This window comes from Lissotriton helveticus, chromosome 8 (genome assembly GCF_964261635.1).
Source record: "Lissotriton helveticus chromosome 8, aLisHel1.1, whole genome shotgun sequence".
Lineage (NCBI taxonomy): Eukaryota > Metazoa > Chordata > Amphibia > Caudata > Salamandridae > Lissotriton > Lissotriton helveticus.
Window position 1 is genome coordinate 211,610,915 of NC_136069.1, and position 24,628 is coordinate 211,635,542.

General features: G+C 44.8%; 1 protein-coding gene across 4 annotated transcripts in view; it reads left to right on the forward strand.

Annotated features, from left to right (window-relative positions):
- The window catches only part of PATL2 (PAT1 homolog 2), a 358,628-nt gene that overhangs the window by 202,986 nt on the left and 131,014 nt on the right, over nucleotides 1–24,628 (forward strand). For 3 of the 4 annotated variants that reach the window (XM_078655954.1, XM_078655956.1, XM_078655955.1), the window contains one exon: nucleotides 22,525–22,611. The exons of the other annotated variant lie outside the window; for it this stretch is intronic. In XM_078655954.1, the coding sequence (XP_078512080.1) occupies nucleotides 22,525–22,611 (87 nt within the window). The remainder of the gene's footprint in view (nucleotides 1–22,524; nucleotides 22,612–24,628) is intronic. 4 annotated transcript variants of the gene reach the window in all.

Below are 24,628 nucleotides of genomic sequence, written 5' to 3' on the forward strand. Positions count from 1 at the left end.
ACAATTTTTATTTTTTTAGCAGTAATGTTGAGGCCCAGATCCACAAACATACAGGCGTCTGGCTCAGAGGAATCCTGGTACAGCATTGTATACATGTGAGCAATAATGTACGTAGTTGTAGGGTTGGTTAATAGGACAGGCAGAGGCTCCCATCCATGGGAGCGCCCAGAAAGTTAGAAAGTAACTGTTTTAGAACATGCATGAGGTTCTAATAGCGGAGTGTATCTAGCATGGAGGAGGAGAGTGGGCAGTCCAAGTCCTTCAAGGATTTCACTATTGGGGGTGGTGGAGGGGGGGAAGAGTCCCATATATGTAAAGCTTTTTACACTTCAAAACAGACCGGAGCCCCGAGTGAATAGCAGTATAGGAATATAGATAGTGAGCAGTCTCGGCTTGGGCTGCAAACCGAGGCGATGCTCTACTGAGCACTCAGCTCGAGCATTTGACTGTGGGTCTCCCAGTCCAAAGTAGTTCGGCTATGCAGATATACCTGATTGGGGTCCGGGTCTATTAGGTCATTTTCCAGATTCACATGAAGCGCCCAATGGATACTGTGAATCCAATGATGAGCAAATTGAGCCTCGGCAACATGATAGTATAACTCAAAATTGGGTACTCAAAACACTTTCTTGTCGTAGGGTGTCCGTAATTTAGCTCAACAAATATTTTGTTGCTTGCCTGCCCATGCTAAGGTAGTAATACGAGAGTTGAGTTGGGAGAAGAATGACCTGGGAAGACGGATAGCGATGTTTTGTAACAAGTATAGAAGCTTCGGTAGCACCACCCTTTTCTTTAGACCAATTCTCCCAGGCACAGATAGAGGCAGTTTAATCCAGCGCTGCACTGAATCCGTAATCCAAGAAATACATGTGCCATAGTTTGCTCTAATGATGGTATCAATACCCTTGTGATGCATAATGCCTAACTAGTGTATTGGGTCTGTTGTCCTGCAAGGGGATGAGGTGGGTAGGAGGTCAAGCTCCAGTCTTGTGGTGGTCTCTGTAAGAGGGGCAGCTGCAATTTGTACCAGTTAATTTGCAGCCCAAACCAATGCCCATAAGCGATATAACGGAGGAAGGGGTGCAAGTAGTCAAAAGGGTTCTAGACAAGGACATCGTCCGCATACATAGGTAACAGTAAGTTTTATCTACCAAACCATATGCCTCTGTGATGATGGCGATCCTGCAAGATGCCACCCTGTGGCTCTATAAGGATGACAATCCTTTGCTCATCAATATTCCCTTTTGCTCATCCATCCTTTGGCCCATCCACTCATCCATCCATTCACTCTCCCACTTATCCATCTATCCACCCTTTTATTCAACTGCTCTCCCTTTCACTCAACATTATTTCCTATCCATCCTTGAATCCACCCTTTCACTATACCGATCCGGTCTTTCACTCCACCATCCATCCACTCATCCATCCATCCATTTACATTTCAATTATCTATTTGTTCTATCACTCTCATCTATCTCAATCCAATCATCTTTCCTCTCATCCATCCTTTCTCTCATCCATCCACCATCTATCCTTAGAACCAACGTTTCATTCATTCATTCATCCATGTATCTATCCATCCACCCTTTCACTCACTCACCCTCTTGCACATCAGTTATGAGTCTGTCTGCCGAGCTGCAGGCAGAAGAGGCCCATCAAGAACCCCATCCCATTTGTAACTGCTAAAGTGGGTTGACTACGCCCATGCATTCAAGTTATAGAATCCCATATATTCTGGTCCACTGCTTGTGGAATAAATTCTACAGCCAAAAGACTACCCTCTTTTGCCACTCTTCAGTGTCTCACCATGGATGTAGAGCAGTGGTGAAGTCTGGACAAAATGGGACCCAACTCCTTTCAGATCTAAGTGGCTGCTTAATTGATATTAAGCCTGAAAGAATCAGAATTTCTGAAACTTAAGGGGAACAAAACATTGCATGGTTCAACTTGGACAACCTTACTGGGGCTTAAATCCAAAATGTAGACCATTTAAAATTGCTGGGGGTTTGGCTAAACTTGTTAGCCCCTCAACAATTCTATTCCCACCATCAGTGTTCTGATCCTACTGTTCATTCCCAAACCACTGGTGCAATGTTCTCCTGCGGCTAGACTATTGAAATGGGTTGCTCTTGATCCTACCAGGTAAAATAGTGGCAAGATCACAATGCATTCAAAACTTTGCTGTTGCAGTGGCCACTGAGTGGTGCAGGTTGGATGTAGAGGCTGTCACTTTGGTACGGTGTGATCTGCTCTTCTGGAGTATCTGTGCATTGCCTGAACGTCTGAGGGTCGTTCCTGCTCCCCGATTTATGAGCAGAGTGAAGGAAGTTGGCCAAGACTGTGTGGAGTAATTTTTCGAAGTTTGGAATCTTAAATGAAAGTTTTGAGAGAACAAGCGAGTTCTCGCTATCTCAATTTAAACTGTTATTGCGCAGTGGAAGCCCTTCATGAGTTTATTTGAAAGAAGACTTGTCTGCATACTGCCAGGCCCACCCTCACTAGAGGGAGCAGCAGTCATCGGTCCAGGTGGTCCTGCTCCTAGGAAGAAGACATTCATGTGCCCTTGTGTTATACCCATGTCACAGTGGTAGGTGACCCTTGACATTGTTTGGTTGAACTGTGCTCTAGTGAAAAAGGGCACTTACTAGATGCTATCGTCTCCAATGAATTCAGCCTAAAATTAGGGACTCCCTTGCCAGTCCCATGGTCAGATCACCATTTTCTACTTTTCACGTTAGACAACCCCCATTCGCCACTCGCATGCAGTAAATCCCCCATGGCTGGGAGCAAATGGCCAAGAACCATACCAGCCAGCATGGTCAGGGCCCTGAAAGCTCAGACCACAGACAACCCAGAGGAGGCGGATATGATATGGGCAGACTGGATCAACAGAGCAACAGAACAGTGCCCTCAGTCAGGCCAAGAATTCACCCAGCCACAAAAAAGGTGGCTTGGTTTAACACACACTTTATCTGGTTAAATGTGTAAAATATAGAAAGACAATGGAAGAAAAAGTATGATCCTGCCATCAAGAGCCAATACAAACTGGCAATTAGACAGTACCCTAATGAGATGATGCAAGCCCAAGCTAATTATTTCGAGGACCAAATCAATTCACCCCACAACTCCTCCAGGGATTTATTTAGAGTGATGCGTTTTTTTAACCTCTACTGATACAAAGAGCTTGCGAGCTTCTTCAAGAATAAGATGGAAAAGATATATAATTCCCTTCAAGGGAAATCTGGCCGAAACAATACTGATGTTCAACCAAGTATCAGTGCAGACTTGGGAAACAGGGGCAAGACTAGAACATTTTACAGATTTGAGTGAAGAAGCCATGACCTCGATTCTGCAGAAAATTAAATCTGGCTCCCCACAAGACCTGGTTCCGCTCCATTTCCTACTGCAGGGACGTAAAGCGACAAGGACTAAAACAGCTGCATTTATCTCGCTCTCTCACACAAGGCATTATCCCCAAAACCTGGAAAAACGCCATAGTTTGACCTCTATTGAAGAAGCCTGGTCTAGACCCTTCAGAGCAAGGGAACTATCGACCAATCTCGCTTCTGACATTCGTAGACAAAATAGCTGAAAAACATGTCAATCAAACCCTGTCTCAATTTTTAGAAGAGAATGGGGTGCTGCACCATACACAAATGGGTTTCATACCACAACATAGTTCACAGTCAGCCATGTTGGGTGGTCACGGAGGAACTCCAGGGAATCCTAGACCAGGAGTGCGAAGTGATTATCCTACTTCATGATCTTCGTGCAGCCTTTGACACGGTGGATCACAGCACTATGATCCTCAGGCTAAAGGAAGCGGGTATTAAAGGCATTGCACTAAATTGGCTGTCCTCATTCCTAGAAAACAGATCCTTTCAGATATTGGAAGGCGAGCACCTCTCAGGCACTCTAAATAGTGTGGGGCTCAGTGCGGATCCCTGTGGGATTCCGCACAAAATGTATTCTTTACATGCAACCTCTGGCAAAGATAGTGCAATAATTTGGGCTATCTATTGCGCCCTATGCAGACGATACCCAGTTGATACTATCAGTAACAGAGGGCTCTAAATCCATGCATACCAAACTATCCCCCAGCATGGTAAGCGTAGCAGACTGGCTGAAAAATGTAGCCTAAAGCCGAGTGGAGGAAAAACCAAGCTTATATTCCTGGGTTATAAGGCAGTTCCTAGAACTATCATCTGCTGGCCTCCAGAGTTTGGAGAACCCTCGGTCCCCAAAACTGCGTTAAAAAAAATCTGGGAATATGGTTAGACCACAGTCTTTGCAGGAGACTCAAGCTAGAAAATGGTCAGCTACATGCTTTGGAATACTTAGCATGATCCAGAAGTTCCTACCTTTCATCCCTGAACAAACCCAGAGAACTGTGGTTCAGGCCATGTTGATATCACAGCTGGACTACGGTAACTTCCTTTACCTTGGCTCACCCAAATATGTTGTAAACAGAATGCAGCAGCAGGATATTGCTAGGCATCCCCAGACAACAGTCTTTGAAAGCTGCACTGAAAACACTGCATTGGCTACTGATCCAAGCCTGGATTAAATTTCAGTCGCTCTGTATTGCCCATAGAGCCATCAATGACAAAGGCCAGGTCTTAATAAAAAAGCTTGTCGCCCCCTATGTTCCGGGTAGATTTCTAAGATCCTCGGCAGATCAGCTCATGAAAATGACAATAATAAAGAGATCCAGGTCAGGAGGTAGATCCTTCTCACATCTGGCTCCTTACCGAAGAACTGGCATTTAGGGAAAAATTCTAAATTTGGCTCTTTCCATGATGACTTCTGCCCCCTGACTGTATTTTACCCTCGGTGCTGGGAAGCCTTCGGGCAGCCATGCACTTTGCAAATCCATAAAAATAGTGTGCAATGCACTTTTTCAATGCTCCCATGTTAGTGCAAGTCCCAGTACCATACTGCTTGTCCGATTTAAGTCTTGTCTTTGGGATGTGTACTGTCACATTGCTTGATTTGGCTGCAGCCCTATGGTAGTTGTGTGTATGTGTGGTGTATATTGTGTGCTTATTTGCCGTGATTAGTAAAATGGCTATGGTTTGGGGTTTTGAAGGACATTGGGCTCTTGGGGGAGGACAATGTGGAGTGCTTAGGTGGAGAATAAGCAGTGGTGGCAGGTGATATTGAAAGCTAGTGGGGCGTAAAGACTGTCCCAAAGTACAAAAATCAAGGGAGCGAAGTGAGCCAGACCATCTGTCCCATGAAGAGAACAAATTGTTACCTTTTGGGAAAATTGTGAAAAACCGGGGATAAATCGTGCATTTTACATCACATCTTTCTAAAGAAAATGGTGAAAAAGCTCTAGGTGTAAAAGCCTAGCTAGCACAGTCTAAGATGGTAGGAAAATGTAAACTGATATTCGGTGCATTTACACTGCAAGCTACCATAAGGCTTCCTATTTATGTGGCTGTAAATTATTGTAATTATCTGAGGGGGTTGTACTGCAATAGACAACTTCAGAGTACTCCATGAGAAAACGTTTTTCCAGAGGAGGCCACATGATTCAAGCCTAACTATTGCTGCAATAATATCCTGGTGAGAAATACAATTTTTGTAATCTAAAGAACTGCTACTTTCAACTTGGTTTTTCATGGTCAGGAGCCAACAATAGACCATGTCACAGGACAGTAGTACAATCAGTTTGTACGGGATTTCCGAGGTTTATACAAAGATCTCTGCAGGAAGCATTCACTCATTGAGCTGTGGTAGTGGAATTAGAAAGAGGAACCCGCAGATTCTGTTGCAAACAAATGTCTGCAGTCATCGTACTGAGCTACTTTAGTAACTTAGCAATTGTAGGGGCTCCGGGAGAGCTTTGCAAGCTTCTACCAGCTGTGTCGCATTTCTGGCAGAGGCCGCCCCAAAGTGGGCCTCAAGGTTCCGGCGCAATAGCAGCCACCTGGGACCCGTTAATTCCGGTTTGAGACGCAATAGTGGCAAAAAAGGAGGTAAGTGTCCCACTCCCCCTAGGGAATGGAAAAACGAGCCAAGGTTGGTGCAAAAACACACTGGGTCAGTGGGGCCCGAGTAAGGTTTGACACCCACCCCATGAGCGGGGGCACCATTGCACCTTGCCTGGGGCTTCAAAGTATAAGCAATGGTCATTTCTAAGTGCTATCGAATTATTCCTAAAGCTGTTGGTTGCCTTCATACTATGGGTACAGGCTAGTATTCTCATTCCTTTGCCGGTCTCTGCAGTCTATGACTTTACTTCCCTGTTTGGCCCAATATTCATCGGGGAGTACGCATGGCCAGGCATTGGGCCTTGTAATCTGCTGGATGGGTGCGCGGTTTTAATTGTAGGACTGCCTAGCACTTATCGCTCATCTCTACTGGGTAGATCAGTCTGTGCAGTCAGGTGTAGTTGCAGTCTAATGTGCTTGAGTTTCTATTCAGCGCGCTGCCCATAGATGCTAGTAATTTGAATCCGCTGAAAAGTGATGCGGACAATAATGGGCGTTCTGCAGTATCAGGGTAAAAGTGTGACTACTTTGATGGTTAACACGCATTTTTAGCTGTTTTACACACAAGATGGTTATCGTATCTCAAGGGAAAGGGTCGAGGGTGGGAAACCAACATGAAGAGGAGGCCCATTATGAGAACATCAGTCCCTCGTAGGCATCACAAGCAGAAACTCTGCTCAAGGGAGAACGTAATGTGCAGAGTGTGAAACTTTGACATAGCCAAAGTTGTCCTTTTCCAGTCGGATAAAGCTCTGCTTAGTGCGGTCTTGCTTAATTGCTTTCCATGTGTCATTATTAAGTCCACAATGCCACTTATCAAGGTCCTCTCCCACCAAATATTTCCAATGGTCTTCAAGTAATAGCCCTGTCTGGTTGAAGGGGCAATTCACTGCATTCCAATGTTAAGATTTTTCCAAACATCTAAGTGAGAATTCCCAATACCCATTTGGCGATTCTCACATCTTTACCCTATAGCTATGCAGCGGGCTGATGGGGTCGGAGTTGTGAGTTTAGCACCCAACAAGCTGACTTTTCCTGGTTAAATGAGTGGCAACTAGCTGACCATTAGTACTCTGCTTCGGAGAGGCAGCAAGGAAAAGTACGTACCAGGGTCACTGCGTGTCTAAAAACTTTTAACAACGACCGCAACACCACCACCCTGCTGGACAACCTCGCAAACCTGGGACTCAAGCAGCTGGTGACCACCCCCACCCACTACGCCGGACACACACTCGACCCGATCTCCTCTTCCAGCAAGGACATCGCCTTCAGCCATGCCACGGGACTCCAATGGACGGACCACAGCTGCGTCCACTTCAGCTTCAGAAGGACCACGCTCCACCATCACCAGCAACAGGCTCCCCGCAGAAGCTGGAACAAGATCACTGCAGACCAGCTCACTACGTCCTTGAGCAAGAACCCTCTCACCAGCACAACGAACCCCAGTCAAGCAGCCACCAACCTCATGAAATGGATCAGCGACTGCGCAGACGAACTCGCCCCGCTGAAGACCCCGCCGAGCAGACCCAGCAGCAAGAAAGCCCCATGGTTTAACGACGAACTCAAGAGCTCCAAGAAGAACTGCAGAGCACTAGAGAAAACCTGGCGCACAGACCCAACACCGGACAACATGACTGCCCTCAAGCTCGCCACCCGAAAACACCACCAGCTGATCCGCGCCACCAAGAAAACCGCATTCAAGGAACGACTGGACAACAACGCACACAACAGCAAGGAACTCTTCAACATCGTGAAAGAGCTCTCCAACCCCAACGCCGAAAACAATGACATCACCCCTTCGCAAGACCTCTGCAACTCCCTCGCCTCCTACTTCCACAACAAGATCGCGGACATACACAACAGCTTCAGCACTCAACCAACGCACGCCACGACCGAACCACCGCCCCCCACCACCACCCTCCGCGCCTGGACCCCGATCAGCACCGAAGACACCATCCGCACGATGAACTCCATCCACTCCGGATCTCCGACAGACCCCTGCCCTCACCACGTCTTCAACAAGGCCGACGCAGTCATTGCACCCCACCTGCGGGACATCATCAACACCTCCTTCGACATCGCCACCTTCCCGGAGAGCTGGAAGCACGCCGAACTCAGCGCTCTACTCAAGAAACCTTCAGCAGACCCTACCGACCTCAAGAATTACCGCCCCATCTCGCTGCTCCCGTTTCCGGCCAAAGTCATCGAGAAGACCGTCAACAAGCAACTGGCCGCCTTCCTCGAGACTAACGGCTCCCTCGACCTCTCGCAGTCTGGCTTCCGGGCCAACCACAGCACCAAGACCGCCCTGATCGCAGCCACAGATGACATCCGAGCCCTGCTCGACAACGGAGAAACAGCGGCCCTCATCCTCCTGGACCTCTCCGCGGCCTTCGACACTGTCTGCCACCGCACCCTAGTACAGCGCCTCAGCAACGTCGGAATCCAGGAGAAGGCACTGGAGTGGATCACCTCCTTCCTCACCGGAAGGACACAGAGTCCGCCTCCCCCCGTTCAGATCCGAGGCCACCGAAGTCATCTGCGGCGTCCCTCAAGGCTCCTCGCTCAGCCCAACTCTCTTCAACGTCTACATGAGCCCCCTCGCAGCCATCGCACGCCAGCACAACCTGAACATCATCTCCTACGCCGACGACACGCAGCTGATCCTCTCCCTCACTAACGACCCCGCCACCGCCAGAGCCAACCTGCACGAAGGGATGACAGAAGTAGCCAAATGGATGTCGAACAGCCGCCTGAAACTGAACTCAGACAAGACGGAAGTCCTCATCCTGGGATCCTCACCCTCTGCCTGGAACGACTCCTGGTGGCCCCCCGCCCTGGGCAGCGCACCCAAACCAACTGACCACGCACGCAACCTGGGCTTCATCCTGGACTCCTCCCTCTCCATGACCAGACAAGTCAACGCCGTCTACTCGTCGTGCTTCCACATCCTGCGTATGCTACGCAAGATCTTCCGATGGATCCCCACCGAGACCAGGAAGACGGTCACCCAGGCCCTCGTCACCAGCCGTCTGGACTACGGCAACTCCCTCTACGCCGGAACCACCGCCAAACTCCAGAAGAGACTCCAGCGGATCCAGAACACCTCAGCACGACTCATCCTGGACATCCCCCGCCGCAGCCACATCTCCGGACACCTGAGAGACCTGCACTGGCTCCCGGTCAACAAGAGAATCACCTTCCGGCTCCTCACCCACGCACATAAAGCCCTACACAACCAAGGACCAGGATACCTCAACAGCCGCCTCAACTTCTACGCTCCAACGCGCCAGCTTCGATCGACCAGCCACGCCCTCGCCGCCGTCCCCCGCATCCGAAGAGCCACCACAGGAGGAAGGTCCTTCTCCTACCTGGCCGCCAAGACTTGGAACTCCCTTCCGACCCACCTCCGCCTGACCCAGGACCACCTCGCCTTCAGGAAGCAGCTCAAGACCTGGCTGTTCGAGCAGTAGCAGACCCCCCCCCCCCCCAGCGCATTGAGACCCTCCGGGTGAGTAGTGCGCTATACAAATGCTCTTGATTGATTGATTGATTGATTACCCCCTCTCTCTGATCTAGGGCATGGCGCTGGGTGAGCAAAATGCTCTTCGGTCAGCGGCTCCTGGCCCATGGTTGGGTAGCTTAGCAAAGCATGTAAGGGTCTGCTACTGAGCAAGTACCAGTCACTGGATGGATTTAGTCCCAGATATTTGTACTGGGGTGAATGTGTGACCTTGTTCTGCATTCTGCCCATCAATTGTTCTTTTTACATTTGGCACACTGAGTGGGACGGGTGTGCCCAGTTGTGGGTCCCGTGCTCTCCATGCCACTGGAATCGAGCTATCTTGGCTGATGAGGGCTGAAAGCCCGAAACCAGTCTTAGCATGCTTGTTTCCAGTCCAGGGAGGACCTGGCTTGGCAGTTCGGGATGGACTGTTCACATTGGGCGCAGTGTCAAGACTGATTTGCATATGGCTGGGTCCAAACTGGAATGGCATGGTGAGCAAAAAAACGATGGATTTAGGCCCAGATCTCTGTACTGGGGTGAATGTATGACATTGTTCTGCATTTTGTCCATCAATTGTTCATTCTACTTTTATGTCTGGCCTGTCCAGTTTTCTTTTGTTCTCAAAATCTGGTCACCCTAGGCACCTTGCAAATTGAGGTGAGAGTGGAACGTTTGTTAAAGACACTCATGGCCCATCGAGTGCTTCCGAGCAACTCAGTAAAACCTTTCCTGTGTCTACGAATATAATGAGAGCAGCATATCCCCCCGCCCCCCATGAAAAACATCCTCTGGATGTCAGGAGGAGGCGCACGTGCATATTAGTCACCCCACACGCAGATCTCTCGTTCATCCCTCATGGCTTTCCAGGCACTCTCCAGTCAGGCACCCTTCGAGACATGCAGGCAGGTGCGCCTCTTGGGAGACCGATCCATAACAAAATTCTGGTGCTGTAGGCTCCTTGCAGCGACTTCCAAAGGTTCAGGCCCAGCCCTTGTAGTGAATATTAATATATTGGAGCCATTTTCTGACTGCGCTCCTGTGATCTTTATCATGACCAAGAATCCGCATGGTATAGAATCTTTTCTAGGAAACCCAAAGGCGGCTCTACCTCCGAAGCTGCTGTTTTGTTCACACCAATGCCAACTTAACGAACCCTGAAGCTGCTCTCATGCTGTTTTCAGCATGAGAAGCTTCCGGATTGGATGGAGTCGTCCAACCCAGCACTCCTTTTGGTACTGGGGGCCTGTGCAACCCCCGGTTGTATAACACAGCTGCAGGATAGGTGAGGGCAGAAGTGCGCATGTCAGGCTGGCCGTCGCAAGACAGCCAGCCAATCGGACATGCACAAAAAGCAGTGGGCGCCTCTTGTGGTGTAACCGACTGCATATCATGTATCCTATTACAAGCAAGGAAACCAACCAGAAGTGGGCTGCACTTACCTCCTATTCCCTCAGATTGCAATTCTAATTGCCTTCATATAGCGCTCATTAACTGGGACATCGAAGCGCTTTTCAGCGGGTAGCCTGCTACTCCGGAACCCAAACAGGATTAGTGTGAAATTAGTGTAGGGAAATAAGAAATTAATTTGAGCTGTGTTTCAAGTTTCTTTTATTTTTTGTATAGTTTGTTAAAACCATTGCAACACAAAAGTATTACATTACAGACACATTTTAGTATATAAAAGCTCCTTAAATATAAAAGGGTAAAAAATTCTAATAAAAAAACTGTACATTAAAAGTTCGAATATAAGCAGTCACTTGTACAGGCACATTATATCCAGATTATTTACACCACGGTGATTCTTGGATATACTACTTTGTTTATAAGTGCATAAGTAAGTTTTTAAAATTAGATTTCAATCAATTTTTAATTTCCGGCAATTTCTTATGGCATGCTGTCAAATATTTTACAAAGGCGCAGTTTAGTTTGGGGTCATTTGGAGCTAGGCAAAACTGCTTGCCTCCTAGTTCGAATTTTCCGCTGGTTGAATTTTACTTTTAATATTTGTAGCTGCTCTTGTGAAAGTTGTTTACAGGAGCATAGTAGACGCAACAGGTCTTCTGATGCTAACCTGCTAAGGCGGCACTTAGGGTCCACCTTCCCCTTTAACGAGGGTGGAGAATGCTGAGTGCCAGGCAGCAAGCCAAGTCTAAACTTCATGAAGCTAATTTTTGTATGCTTGGCATGACCCGTGTTAAAGTACTTTTGGGCTGCTTGCTCACAGTGTGTGTTCAGTCATCCAGCCGTGAGACCTTTCAGCGAGTGAAGCTTTATCCTCCAGCCACGATAGATATTTGACTGACTTCCAAGTTAATTTCTTAAGTACACCAGAGCTAGTGGGAGTTTCCCACAGCTGGTTTAGTCCCAGTTTGTGTAGCCCTTCTTTAAGGTATTTTGCTGCCGGTGAGGTAGTATGTCTGCTTAACTCTTTCCACATCTGTGCATTTAGTGACCCTGGAACAGCTTTTCGTATTTTGTCCCACATTGATATATGCCCCGTATCTCGCAAGGGATTGCTTCTGAATTCCAAACTCAAGCCTTATTTGCGTGGGGGAGGTATATTTGGGTAGTCCAGTAATTTGGCATCTCTTCCTTTCTGTGCTTCACTTCCATAAGTTATTGTTGGCAATAACTTTGCACGAATTACCTCACCAATGGGCAGAATCGATGGGCCAGTTCATTTGGAATTCAATGATTTCAGAGAGATTGCCAGAGCGATGCCTTTGCGTTGATGCTGTTTTTCTGCGCTAGGAATTGACATCCCTTGTCGATCTTTACACCCAGATATTTATATTCCGTGGTGCTCTCTATTCGGGTGTTGCCCCAGTACCAGGTTGAGGGCTTTTCTCTTTTTTTGCTCACGGTGATGGTCTTTGTTTTGTCGAGGTTAATCGTTAGGGCATTTTCCTTTGAGAAATCGTGAGTTGCATTTATGAGATGTTCGAGGCCTACTCTCGTTTTACTAATCAAGACTATATCGTCTGCATATAGGAGACATCGCACTAAGATATCTCCCAATTTTGGTGCATGCGAATTGCAGGCGTATAATCTCGGTATGAGGTCAGCTACGAACAAGTTGAAAAGTGTGGGGGCCAGAACGCAGCCTTGTTTAAGCCCTTTGTCCGTTGGAATGCGTCTTGACAAGTATGTTTCGTCGCCCAGCTTAATCTGGACCCAGGTGTTAGGATGCATGCTTATCAGAAGTTTTAAGAGATTGGGGGAGCCCCCAATTACGAAGTTAGGACCACAGTCTGTTACGTTTTATATGATCAAAAGCTGCTTTATAATCAATAAAGCACAAATGCCGAGAGCTCCTAGTCATTTCCGCCATATCGAATAGCATTGCCATCGTTATTTTATTTGTAGTCGTCCCCACATTCTTTGCAAAACCAGTCTGATTGAGGGGGATGATGGAGTTTGCTTCTGCCCAGGCTTGGAGCTCTTCCTGCAGCGTTCCAGTGAAAAAGTTTGCCTCATTGTCCTGTAACGCAACTAGCCGATAGTTCTGAGGCTCTGACCTATCCTCTGCCTTATGGATTGGTGCAATAATGGAGCCCCTCCATGATTTTGACAGAATATTTGTCATCCTAATTTCCCTAAATAGTGGTTCTAATGCTTCAGCCCAGAATGTTGGCTCTTGCTTATAGAGCACAGGCGGTATACCGTTTGGGCCAGGGGCCCCTTCCCTCCTTCCTTTGCCTATTTGCCTTTTTATGATCATAGTCCGATTAGTTGTAGTGTTGGCAGTTAAGATGTCTTTATCGGTTTTGCTTTGTGTGATTAAATAATTTGAGCTGTGGATGTGTTAGTCTGTTCGTTAGATTGAAAATGATAGTGGAAGGATAGAAAAGAGGGAAGGGTCTAGACAGTTTTTTTGGAGCTCCTAGCAGTAGGAGATTTCGGATCAGTAAAGGGGTGGTAGGAAGAGTCGGAGGGAAGGGTTTAGAAAGGTATGTTTGGGAGATCTGAATAGTAAAAGAGGTATGAGATGATGCAAGGAGGGGGTAGAGAAGGCAAGAGTCAAAGGGTTATTTTTGGGGATAATAGTTGTAGTATGGGATGAGTCAAAGTGGAGGTAGAGTATCTATTGAGAGAGGTATAGGGGGAGATACGATATTACATTGGATATGCTGAATTAGATTAAAGTAATACACATAAAGATACATAACTTCATGGAAGGTATGTATAAGGAGGTAATAGATGTAGATTTAAGTTGTATTTAATAAATTCACTTTCAAAAGCTGCTGTACTTGAAGTTAATGTATTTATAGATATATGTTTGTAATTCAGTAGTGAAGCAAGTGTAGATGAATAGTCAAGATGAAAGTTTGACTTATTTATGTAGTCACCTTTGTACATGTTAAACATAGAATAATATAACCATGATTTTATGCTTAACATATGCTTAACAAATGTACAAATATGTACATTTGTTAAGCAGAACGAATATCTATATATATTTATAAACATAAATATTATACAAGTTTATACAAAGCAATATATATATGTAGGTACACATAGTCCAAGAAATGCTAATATACACAGGGATATGCTGTATATTTGTTAGAGTATGGTGGTTATGTGGGGAAGAGCAAATTCTTGAGTAGTCTTCTGAAGACCGGGTAGCCATCCTTGGATCTTATGTTTGGGGCTAAAGAGTTCTATAGTTTGGCTGTTTGAACAGAGAAGGGTGTGCCACCTTTTTCTTTTATGGTGGGATTTCGAGGCGAGATGCCAGTCTAGGCAGAGGTTCCTTTTGTTGAATGGATTTGGTGATTCCTGATGAAGAGCAGTCCTGTTCCATGCATCGCTTTGTGGGTGATACAAAGCAGCTTGAGTTTGGCTCTTCTCCAACCAATAACCAATTTAGGGCCTTCAAGGCAGGGGAAATATGGTCTTGTGCATTTATATGTAAGAGTAGGTTGGCAGCAGAGTAGGTTGGCAGCAGAGTTCTGTATCAGTTATAGTCTTTTCATAGTTGTTAAAGATGACCTGTGGTAGAGGCTATTAATGTAATCGAATTTAGAAAGAACAAGAGATAGTAGCCTGAACCTTATGTGGAAATCCCAGGTGGGGGAAGATGCACCGCAGAGTTTTTACGACGCATGGTATTGCTAATTTGTCGACTTAGGTATTCATTGATAGCTTGCAGTCCATGGTAATTCCGAGGATTTTACGTCCTTTGATACTTTAGGCAGTGTTCCAAGATAGTCAGCCCAGGCGGCATATGGGTCATAATTTTTACGATTGCCACATGTGAATATTTCCGTTTTGGAAGCATTCAATTTGACATGGCTGTGTCATTCATGGCTCTGAGGCAACTGAAAATGTGTGTTTCCAATGCCTTTGGGGCTTTACAGTTTAAGGAGTATTTGTGTCATCTGCATAGTTTATAGCATGTGAGGAGAAATTGATCAATCCCAGTCTGTAGCACACACTCCTGGTGCAATGTAGGTAATTCAGCCTGGGTCACAACTATCATAGGTAAGAAACTGTCAGGAAGGCAAAACACTGTTTGTTATGAGAACACCCTGGTGGTTTGATAGCATCTTGATAACACTCCCTCAACAAATCCCTGAAAGTGATTCCAACACGGGAAGAAGTGAAATACCTTGGATTTAGTTGTTTGTTCAATGCAACAGATCATTTTTACCAACCAGCTGGACACATTGTGTGCGTTACCCGATTCAGAACCTTCCCAATTGGTGCTTCCTTTCAATGAGCATGGCCTTTGCTGGAAGTACCATTCATTTATTTTAATTTTCACAGGAGAACGTTCATCCTTGTGACGATTCCTTGTCTACATGGTCACCTCTATACAACATTCAGCAAGCTACTGGAAGTCGGACCTTTCTTTTTGTGGTGTTTTGTCCACCTTGCCGGTTTCATGCAGAGTTGAGACTTTTTTCTTTTTCTGGAGTTGTACTGCCTGTCCAGTTTGAACGAACTGTAAATTAGGTGTGAAAGCACCATTTGCCCCTCTATACCCCAAAATAAAATCAATTAGCGGCATAAACGTCTATGTTTTATATTTTGGCACTTCACTTTCTCTGTTAACACTTCAAAGGAATTATTCAAGATCTATTGAGAGCTGTTAACTAGTGCTGTGTCTTTATCATTAGTCTGCTTAAACATTTTGCAACTCTGTTTTTAATTTTTGTCAGATTACCGACCTCAGGAAAAAGATTATCTCTGAGCAGATGTCAACTGAAAATATTAGCATGATGAACAGAATGCCCAATATAACATGTTTCATTCTTTTTCTTTAATTTCCACTAGTGATCTGGTTTAAAGTTCTGAGGTTATATGCTTTGAGTTCCAATCAGAACATAATTTCAGCTAAACTGTCAAAACACAATGGCTCTTTTTTGCAGAAGATATTGCAGTGATAGTGATTGCATCTCTTCAAAGGGGGCCCTCAATAAATGATGTAAACAATCTTACTCCTCTTATGAAAGGAAAAAGGTGGATATTGATAAATCCAATATTAGTAGCTACTACTCCTTACCATTTCTAATTGTCATTTGTAAGATCCTAACTTAGGATCTACCTGAACTGAGACCCTGCAGTTGGAGTATCAATGAGGTTTCAAGTCTTGTGGAAGTAAGGGTTCGAGCACATTATTCAAAAGCAGTTTTTGGAAATTAGGTGTAGAGGTCAAACAGATACTTATATAATCTTGGTATTCTTACCAGTGTATGACATTGTTGCTCATGGACAATATGCATCAAGTCTGAGCATTTGATGTGGGATTGCCTTGGACTGTCTGTGCCCTCTCTAATCAGAGCCAACGTTTATGTGGGGCATTTCTCACCCCGAAAATTTTGTGAGCAGAGTTTCTCCCTCTTATTGCTCATACTTTTTAAATAGTAGTAGTAGAAAAGCTTTATTCGATTTCACAGAATATAAAATCATAAAAGCAGCAAATTAATTTCACATTCAAATTTCATAGGTACAACTTTTAAAACCAAATACATAAATATTTAAAACTGATTTAACTTTTCCTTTTCCTCAAAATGCTTTTTAAAAAGCCTGTCATTGTAGCAACATAGTATACATTGTTTAAGGATTGTAAAAACAACAATGCCGAACGGCATTGTCTCGAGGTCCCTTGTTTTTTTAGAAGGGGTTTTATCCATCTAGCCCTTTCTACAGCATAAAATTTACAGAAACCTATCACATTCAAGGTAGATTGGTCTGACGTGTAATCGCACGGACTCTTACAAAGCGATCTGGACCAATCATTTACGGTAGGAAATGTAATTAGGCGAAAAAAGACGACAAATCTAAATCTTGTCAGTAAATATCTGTCACAGCCGTCTAAACACCAAATTAAATAAGGTTGAATTGTACACGTTGCTAAGGTAAGTTGATGTTGCAGTACTGTTTTTTTTTATTTATTTCTAAACGTAACCTTAATGATTCTAGGTGGTTCCAACAGAGCAGCTTTAAATCCTTCCTCGTTAAATTACTCAAGGATTACGGATGTCCAAAAAAATCTGGTCTCCCCAGATCGTTCGCGAACTTACAAATGTAGGACAGCCATGGTATCCTAATAGCCTTATCCAAGCCCAGCAAGTCAGAAATGATGTCTCTGTTTAATACAAGATCAGGCGAAGTCCAAACTCTGTGCCATAGTAATATAGGTTGCATACTAATCAAATCGCTAATGTACCGCATGCCCAACTCCGAATGACAGTTAAAAACAGAAGAACTTTGAGGAATGGCTAAATGAATCTTAAAGCATTTTCTATCTTTTGAATAGGTGAGGAGTCGTGAATTCCCCAGACGCCTGCCCCGTAGATGGCAGTACTTATGCACTTAGCCTGGTAGATCTTTAACAGGATTTCAGGCGGTCTTTTCCCCATTTTTTTAGCAACATAAGTGCAGCCGTGGCTCTTTTAAACATTAGTGACCTACTTCTGATAACTTGACCCCAGGAACCTGAATCCTCTAATACGATACCCAGGTAGGAAAAAGTTTTAGTTGGTGCAATTTTCTCTTTCCCAGCGAACAGAGAACAGTCTCTGTTCTTTTGTCTTCCACAGGTCATAACAAAAGTCACATTGAGTTTCAGGCCCCTATTATCCATGAAATTTATGTATGTATCTAATGCCGTTTGTAGACCTATTTGTGTTCTAGCCATTATCACGGCATCATCTGCATACAGGAGCGACACAATCTGTTAGATCTACCTGCGGGGAATCTTTGACCTTAGCCACCAATTCTTTTTCCAGATCGTTAGTATATAAGGAAAAAAGAAAAGGGGTGAGTACGCAGCCTTGCCTTACTCCTCGCTTCACATGGAACGACTTAGTGCATTCCCCATTGACCCCGTATCTCACTTTTGCCCTAGCGCCTGCATAAAGTTGTCTTAAGAAGGATATTAACACCTCATCCACCTTCATATCTGTTAAAATCTGCCATAATCGGCTGTGGATTACACAATCAAACGCAGCGCTAAGATCGACAAACACTGCATACAATTTGCCGTCCTTTGCCTGCGTGTATTTTCCTAATAGCATGGAAAAATGTAAAACCTGCTCTAAAGTACCCCGCCCCACCTGAACCCATATTGTACCGGAGATAATATATTTTCATCTACTGCCCATTGCTGCAAGCGATTCAGTATAACCCTGCCCGTGACTTTCATAAACGAGTCTAAAAGGGATATGGGGCGATAGCAAGAGGGGTTTTCGCGATCCCCTTTTTTAAAAATAGGTATAATTACAGAATCAGACCAGGTTTTCATTAGACCCAGTTTGCAGCTTGCCTCAAGCACTCGTGTAAGCAATGGGGACCATAGTTCTATCGTGTGCTTGAATAGGTCAATTGGGGTGCTGTCGGGGCCTGGCGCTTTGCCACTCTTGTTTTGTTTGATAGCTTCCATGATTTCTTTATTGCTAATAATTGTTAATTTCCACACATTTTTTAGGGGCCTCTTGGGTTAATGACCCCATATCTAAGATTTTATTAAGCCCTCCTGGATTATAAACTTCCGAAAAGAAGTCTATCCATGTGTCTTCTGTTATCGCAACCTCAATTCTCGCATTATCCCCTGGGCTAAAAAAAGGTGCATTGACTGCTCCCCGGAAAGAGGAACTGTCCCTTTTTAACAAAGCCTCATATAGATTGGACCAAGCCTCATTTTTAATCTTACGCTTACAGATCTTTCTAGCTATATTATATTCCTTCCTGTGCTTTTTTACTTCTTCGTGGTTTCTCATAGTATTATGAAGGGCCTTTTTCAGCTGTGAGTGAGCCTTTGTACAAGTCGAATCAAACCAACTATTCTTACAGGTTTTAGGATCTCTGTTTCGGCGCTGTAATTTTTCTTGTATTATCCTGGTAATATCTGCAAAGGAGTCCAATATATATGAATGTGAAGTCTCCTCCTGTAGACACTTCGTGATCGGTAAGATAGCATCCTTAATTATTTTTATATTGGTGACCGCCGGATCGCTCTTCACCCATCTAATGGCGTATCCTTTTTGCCTACCCACCGTGCATCCTTTAGTCCAGGCTAATCTTTCTACCAGTGAACGTTCCTTATCCTGTGGGAGTAAAATACAAAAGTTGAGTGGGAGATGATCACTGATTCCTATCGTGTGAGTTACGAAGTCAGCTATCCAGGTTGCATGGCTATTAGAAATAGCAATAAAGTCAATCAGGGTGCTGTGCCCTCTCCCCACAAAAGTGGGACTAAAGTCCACAGAAGGTGTTCATAACCTGTTGACAAAACCCAAGTTATGAGTAGCCATCACCTCGTTAAATAGTCGCCCCCATTAGGATGGGCGAAATGGGGCTGGTGTTTAGTACCATCTTCCTCGTAATCGCCACATCTGCTCAAGAACTGTTGGCAGAGGTTATGGTTAAAGTCACGGCCCCAAATAACTAAATAACTATGGATTCCCTCCGTGAATTATCTGTCATGCTCTTAACATCCACATTTAGGGCACAGACCATGTCCCTTACTTCGGCCTTTTCTAGATTGTTATACATGTTGATAATTATTAGCTCAACCTTGGGAGATGCTTTCATAACAATAATCTGGTATTGACTACACGTTCTCATCATTTTAATTGTTACTGTCCCCATTAGATTTGTAACCGACACAGAGCCCCCCTTTGTACCTCCCATGGCTGGAACAACCTGCTGGGACATGATATGTTTTAAAACCGTCAATATGGATTTCGTCCAGAGACCAAGTCTCTTGGAGGCATAGAATATCTATATTTTTAATGAAATCTGCCCAAATCGGGTTATTTAACTTAGAACGAAGATATATTCCAGAATGTTACCCTCAACTGTCCCTTACCACGTGTACCTTGAGATCTAGAGTGATCCGTTAGGCCCAGATGATTAATTAAACTAGCTGCCCTTATGTGTTCTACAGCAGCAGGCTGATTTTCACAAGAGGTAGCCCCGCTAATCTGTGTTGGAAGTCAGTCGACTCCTTCCATACCACGTAGCACGGAGAAACCGTTAAAGGTGGGGATACTGAAACCATAATGGGTAAAACTAGGACCACAGGGAACGCGAGAATTAGTGGGATAATCCAACATGGATTGTGGATAAAAATAACTTAGGTCATGCGTTACGATTTCATCCTTCCCTCCCGCAGAGTACCAATCGTTGATGTATCTCACAGCTCCACGATCCCTGAAATTGACCAGGACGATGTCCCCTCTTAGGTCCTTTGGTCTCTTCCCCACCCATTCCAATCTCCTAACATTAAGGATTTCACCATTAGGATTTGCCGGTAGTGGTCTGTTATTACACAACCAAAAGATTACTTTATTCTTTAACCCCTTCGACGCTCATGACGAGCTGGGCTCGTCATGGCGTAGCCTCCTCGCACGCTCATGACGAGCCCAGCTCGTCACGTAACATGCGAATGAGTAAATCTCAGCGTACGGGCGGAATTCCGCCCGCACGCATGCGGTTAACTGCTGGTAGTCTTCGTCTTTACCTTCCATTAGTTCTGGCATCCCAGTTAAAACCACTTCATATGGTACCGCCTCGGGTGATAGATCTATCCTCTCTTGATTTTTTCTGCTACGTTTTTTAGGGGAGGGCCCAATATTAGTTGTCTCAGAAGTACCCTGTTTACAGTCCTTTGCTTCTTTTCTCTCCCCCCTGCTAGTAACCGCGCCTTTATCTATGTCCTGAGCTACTGGATTGTGTTGTCCTTGTGCGGGACTAATATCCCTACCAATCATCTCAGTGGCTAATATCTGTCCTGATATGATGTCCTGACTAGGAGTTACGTGTTTACTATGCCCTATGTCACCATTCAATTTTGAGTGTATTGCCGTTTCCGCTTCTATTCGTCCTAATTGATCACCAATTCTTTTTACTCTTTCTATCAGCGGAAGTATCAATGATTTAATCAGCTGTTCCATGCTCCCCATCAGCTCTTTTATTGTAACTGTGGACGGGAGAGACTGCTCGGGGATTGTCTTTTTTGTAGATGTACATTTATTCCCTACTGGGCTCTGCGATGTTTTTGATAGTTTTGCGCATCTATCTCCCTTGCTATCATTCCCACACTTTCTTTTTTTTAAAGTGGGACCTGGGTCTTTGGATTTGCTGGATAGGTACTCTTTCGAGGTGTCCATCTCAAGAGTTACCAATGGTACTATCTCGATAGATGTATCCGCTGAAGTTTCTAAAATCGTATCATTTGATTCCGCCTCATTTTGGGATATTTGAATCTGTTGGGTACTTATCAGACAATGGGGCTGCTCGAGATCTTTCGTCCCAGAGTTATGCTCATTATATATACTGGAACTCGGGGGGGGGGGGGGGGGGGGGTGACTACTAATCTAATGGCACCCAGCGAGGATCGCTTTTTATGTGCAAGCTCCGTGGAAAGGCGTTTTTCTGCCATGACTATTTCCTTTTCCAACTCTGTTGTTACCCTAGTAATGAAGGTATCTAAGGTTCCCCTTACTGCACCTCCCACCAATGTTGTCTTCCCTAGGGTATTGTCTACTCATGGTATCGTCGGGTATGTAATCATAGGATAATACAGCTTAAGGAACAATGAAATCAATAATTAAATTCTAGGGTGATGATTACTGCATAAAAGGGCAATGCTTTTAGTACTGAGTACGTAGACTAGATATAAGACTGCTATAACAACGTTAAAAGATGCACTTTTAACAGGCTTTTGTCGTTAATTGTCCCGGACCCAAATGTTGGTGGGGTGGCCCAGCCCAGCCTCGGCCAGCCCGGACAGCCACAGACTGTCCCGCCCTTGTCCCGGCACCGCCCGCGCGCGTCCCGCGACGCGGAGGAAGCCGCGGTGTTTTGTGTGCCTCCGGGCGGGTGAAAGGGTGTAGATGGGCGGAGCTAGCCCAGCCAGGAATTGTGGGGCCGCGTCCGATGTGATGAGCAGCGGTGGGGGGGACCAGCAGATCAAGGCAGCGGCGCTCTCAGTAGCGCGGACCCCAGCAGTGAAGCCCCCTCTGTCCCAGCAAACAGGCAGCAGTTGTAGCAAAAAATAGGAACAGGTTGCGCCAGGTAGGTGATGCGGTTTTGTGAGCAGAGTTTATCCCTCTTATTGCTCATACTTTTTAAATAATCCCGCTTCCCTATGGTCGGAGGGGCTAACTTTAAGCTGATGACACTGATATTCTTGGCTCTTCATGGGAATACTAGTGATAAACAGATCATTGCTGCCTGTTTTCTTTATTCTTGGATGTCATCCTATTGCGGTTTCAAATATGGGCCAGATGGAGATCTTTCACTTCAGGCCTCTTTTTAGGTTTGCCCGGCAGGAAGCTCTGGGAGCCCTCACACATAGCTACATCTGTGGTGCCTAATTTGAGTATTTTTCACAGACCACTACAATTTATGGTTCATATATGGCACAGCCCTTGTTAAATGTTTCTAATGGCATGGACACTGTGAGCCTCTGTTTCCTTACATTTTACTTCCTGAATTGCTAGTTAGCAGTGTAGTTTCTTGTTTTTTTTTTTTATTATAACGGTTTGCCTCTTTTGCTTTCAGCAATCTCCCATGATGCAGCACTCTATTCATCCACCCCACCCTTTTACTCCCCCTCGCAGACAATTGCCATTGTTCACGCCCAACCAGGTAAAACTCTGCTTAAGTTGAAATCTTCGTGACTCCATGGAAACCTTACCTAGTTGTACTGTGTTCATTTCCATTTGTTGAGCTATATGTATGTAATGTGCAGTAATCTATGCTTGTAATGCTTACCTCTGTTTAAGTTAGTCTCTGGATTTGTTACTTTACTGTAACTTAAAACCTTTTCCAAAAGACAGCCAGCAGTGGGGTTTCTGGATAGCACCGGTCAAATATCCCAATTTTATTGTTCTCTTATGCTCACTCCTGGAGTTCTGACTGCCACAACACTCCATCCGTGGTAAATGTTTTCACAATATTAGGAGGGCGACCATATTTCCTTGTTCACATTGAACTTTCCAATTCAAATTGCATGCATCTGTGATTACTCTTGTTTTCAATTACTTTCCATAAAACAAGAGTGCTTACAGATGCATGCAATTCGAATTGGAAAGTTCAATGTGAACAAGGAAATTAGGGTTGCCCTCCTAATATTGTGAAATCGTGTAACTCGAGACTTAAAGGCTTTTGTGGAGCTTAAGGTAAAGCTCCTCTCATTTTCATCCCTATAAAAAATATGAAGGCCTTTCCCTCTGTTTTACAGGAAGGGCATCTATTAATGTAGCTCATTACAAGTAAAATAATTTCTTGAACTGATAATGGTAGTTACTCTAATTCAGTACATCCTGGAATCCTAATCGAGGTATTTCCTCATGCGTAGACCTGACTCCCTTCTTTCTAATGAAAGGTGACCTGATGTGAAGAGGTGTGCCACCCTTGGATGATTACTGTTCAAGAATAAATGCAGATTCATTATAATATGTATTTAGGAATGTATGTCACAAATACCAGAAGTGAGCTCTGGAGGTTCGAGGGATACATCTCTTCCTTGGAGTGGTAGGGAGGTGGTGTTGGGAAGGCAGTGTTATTTATTACAAACTTAAGTGGTCTGTGAGCTAAGCCTTCACCAAGGAGCAGAATTGATGCTTGCATGGCTCTGGTTGGCTGCAGTTGGATGTGCTGGTCGGTTTGAAGTATATTGGGAGTGGCAATGTAATCTTACAAATTCAGAGGGGTTAGTGTAAGACCAGGGTGGTCAGAAAGGAGACTAGGCTGAGATTTGGATGATGTGTCTCTTGGAAGGTCCAAGTCTGATTGCAGTTATGTCAATGAGGTTGATTATTTTGGTTCTGTTGGTTGAGCTGAACCCAGGGTTTGTTTGCAGTGGAATGGGACGATAGGAGGAAGTCACTGGTGTTCATAGGGGTAGATTTGTGGATGTCTGCAACGCCACCTCCTGTTTTATTTAGAGTGTTGATGCAGTGTAAGTTTTATTTTGTGTTATGATAATGTTTGTGCTTGTTGTTGGACAGTTTCAATCGATCGTGGTTCTTGTAAAGTGCAACTTTTCACCGGTTAGGGTCTTAAGATGCTGCGGGGTGGGGTGTGTGGATCTGCGATTCAGTCGAAGAGCCAGGTCTTGAGGTCCTGAATTGAGGCAGAGACTGTGATTGCCTGAGATGTAGAGGCAGGTAGTTCAAATGTCTTCCCAGCAAGCTTCTGGTCTTTACGATGTAGGATGCATCCAGATTTCGATTTCTGCAATCCCAGCTGCATGTAGTACCGCTAAAATAAGTTTGTTTTGTGGGCGGTGTTTAGCAGGATGCAATTGAAGCTGTTTGAGGTATACCAGGAGTGTTTGTGCAGACTAGGCATTTGCAAGTCTGAGATGATGAAAATAAGAGGGCATGAGAGAGAGAGATGCTGGCTCACCATATACTATACCAAAAAGAGGTATATTGTGTAGTGAGTCCAGTGGATCTCCAGGGGTTGTACAGAGGCTAAATTGATAACACTAATGCTCTATTTTCCGGCAGTGTGGGCGAGCAGTTAGGCTTATCAGAGGGTTGTTAATGCATTTGTTTTACATACATTGGCTATAACTGACACACACTCTATGAATACATCTGAGACCAATTAATAAAAATAGTTCTTTGGTATATTTCTTAACTAAGACCACAAAACT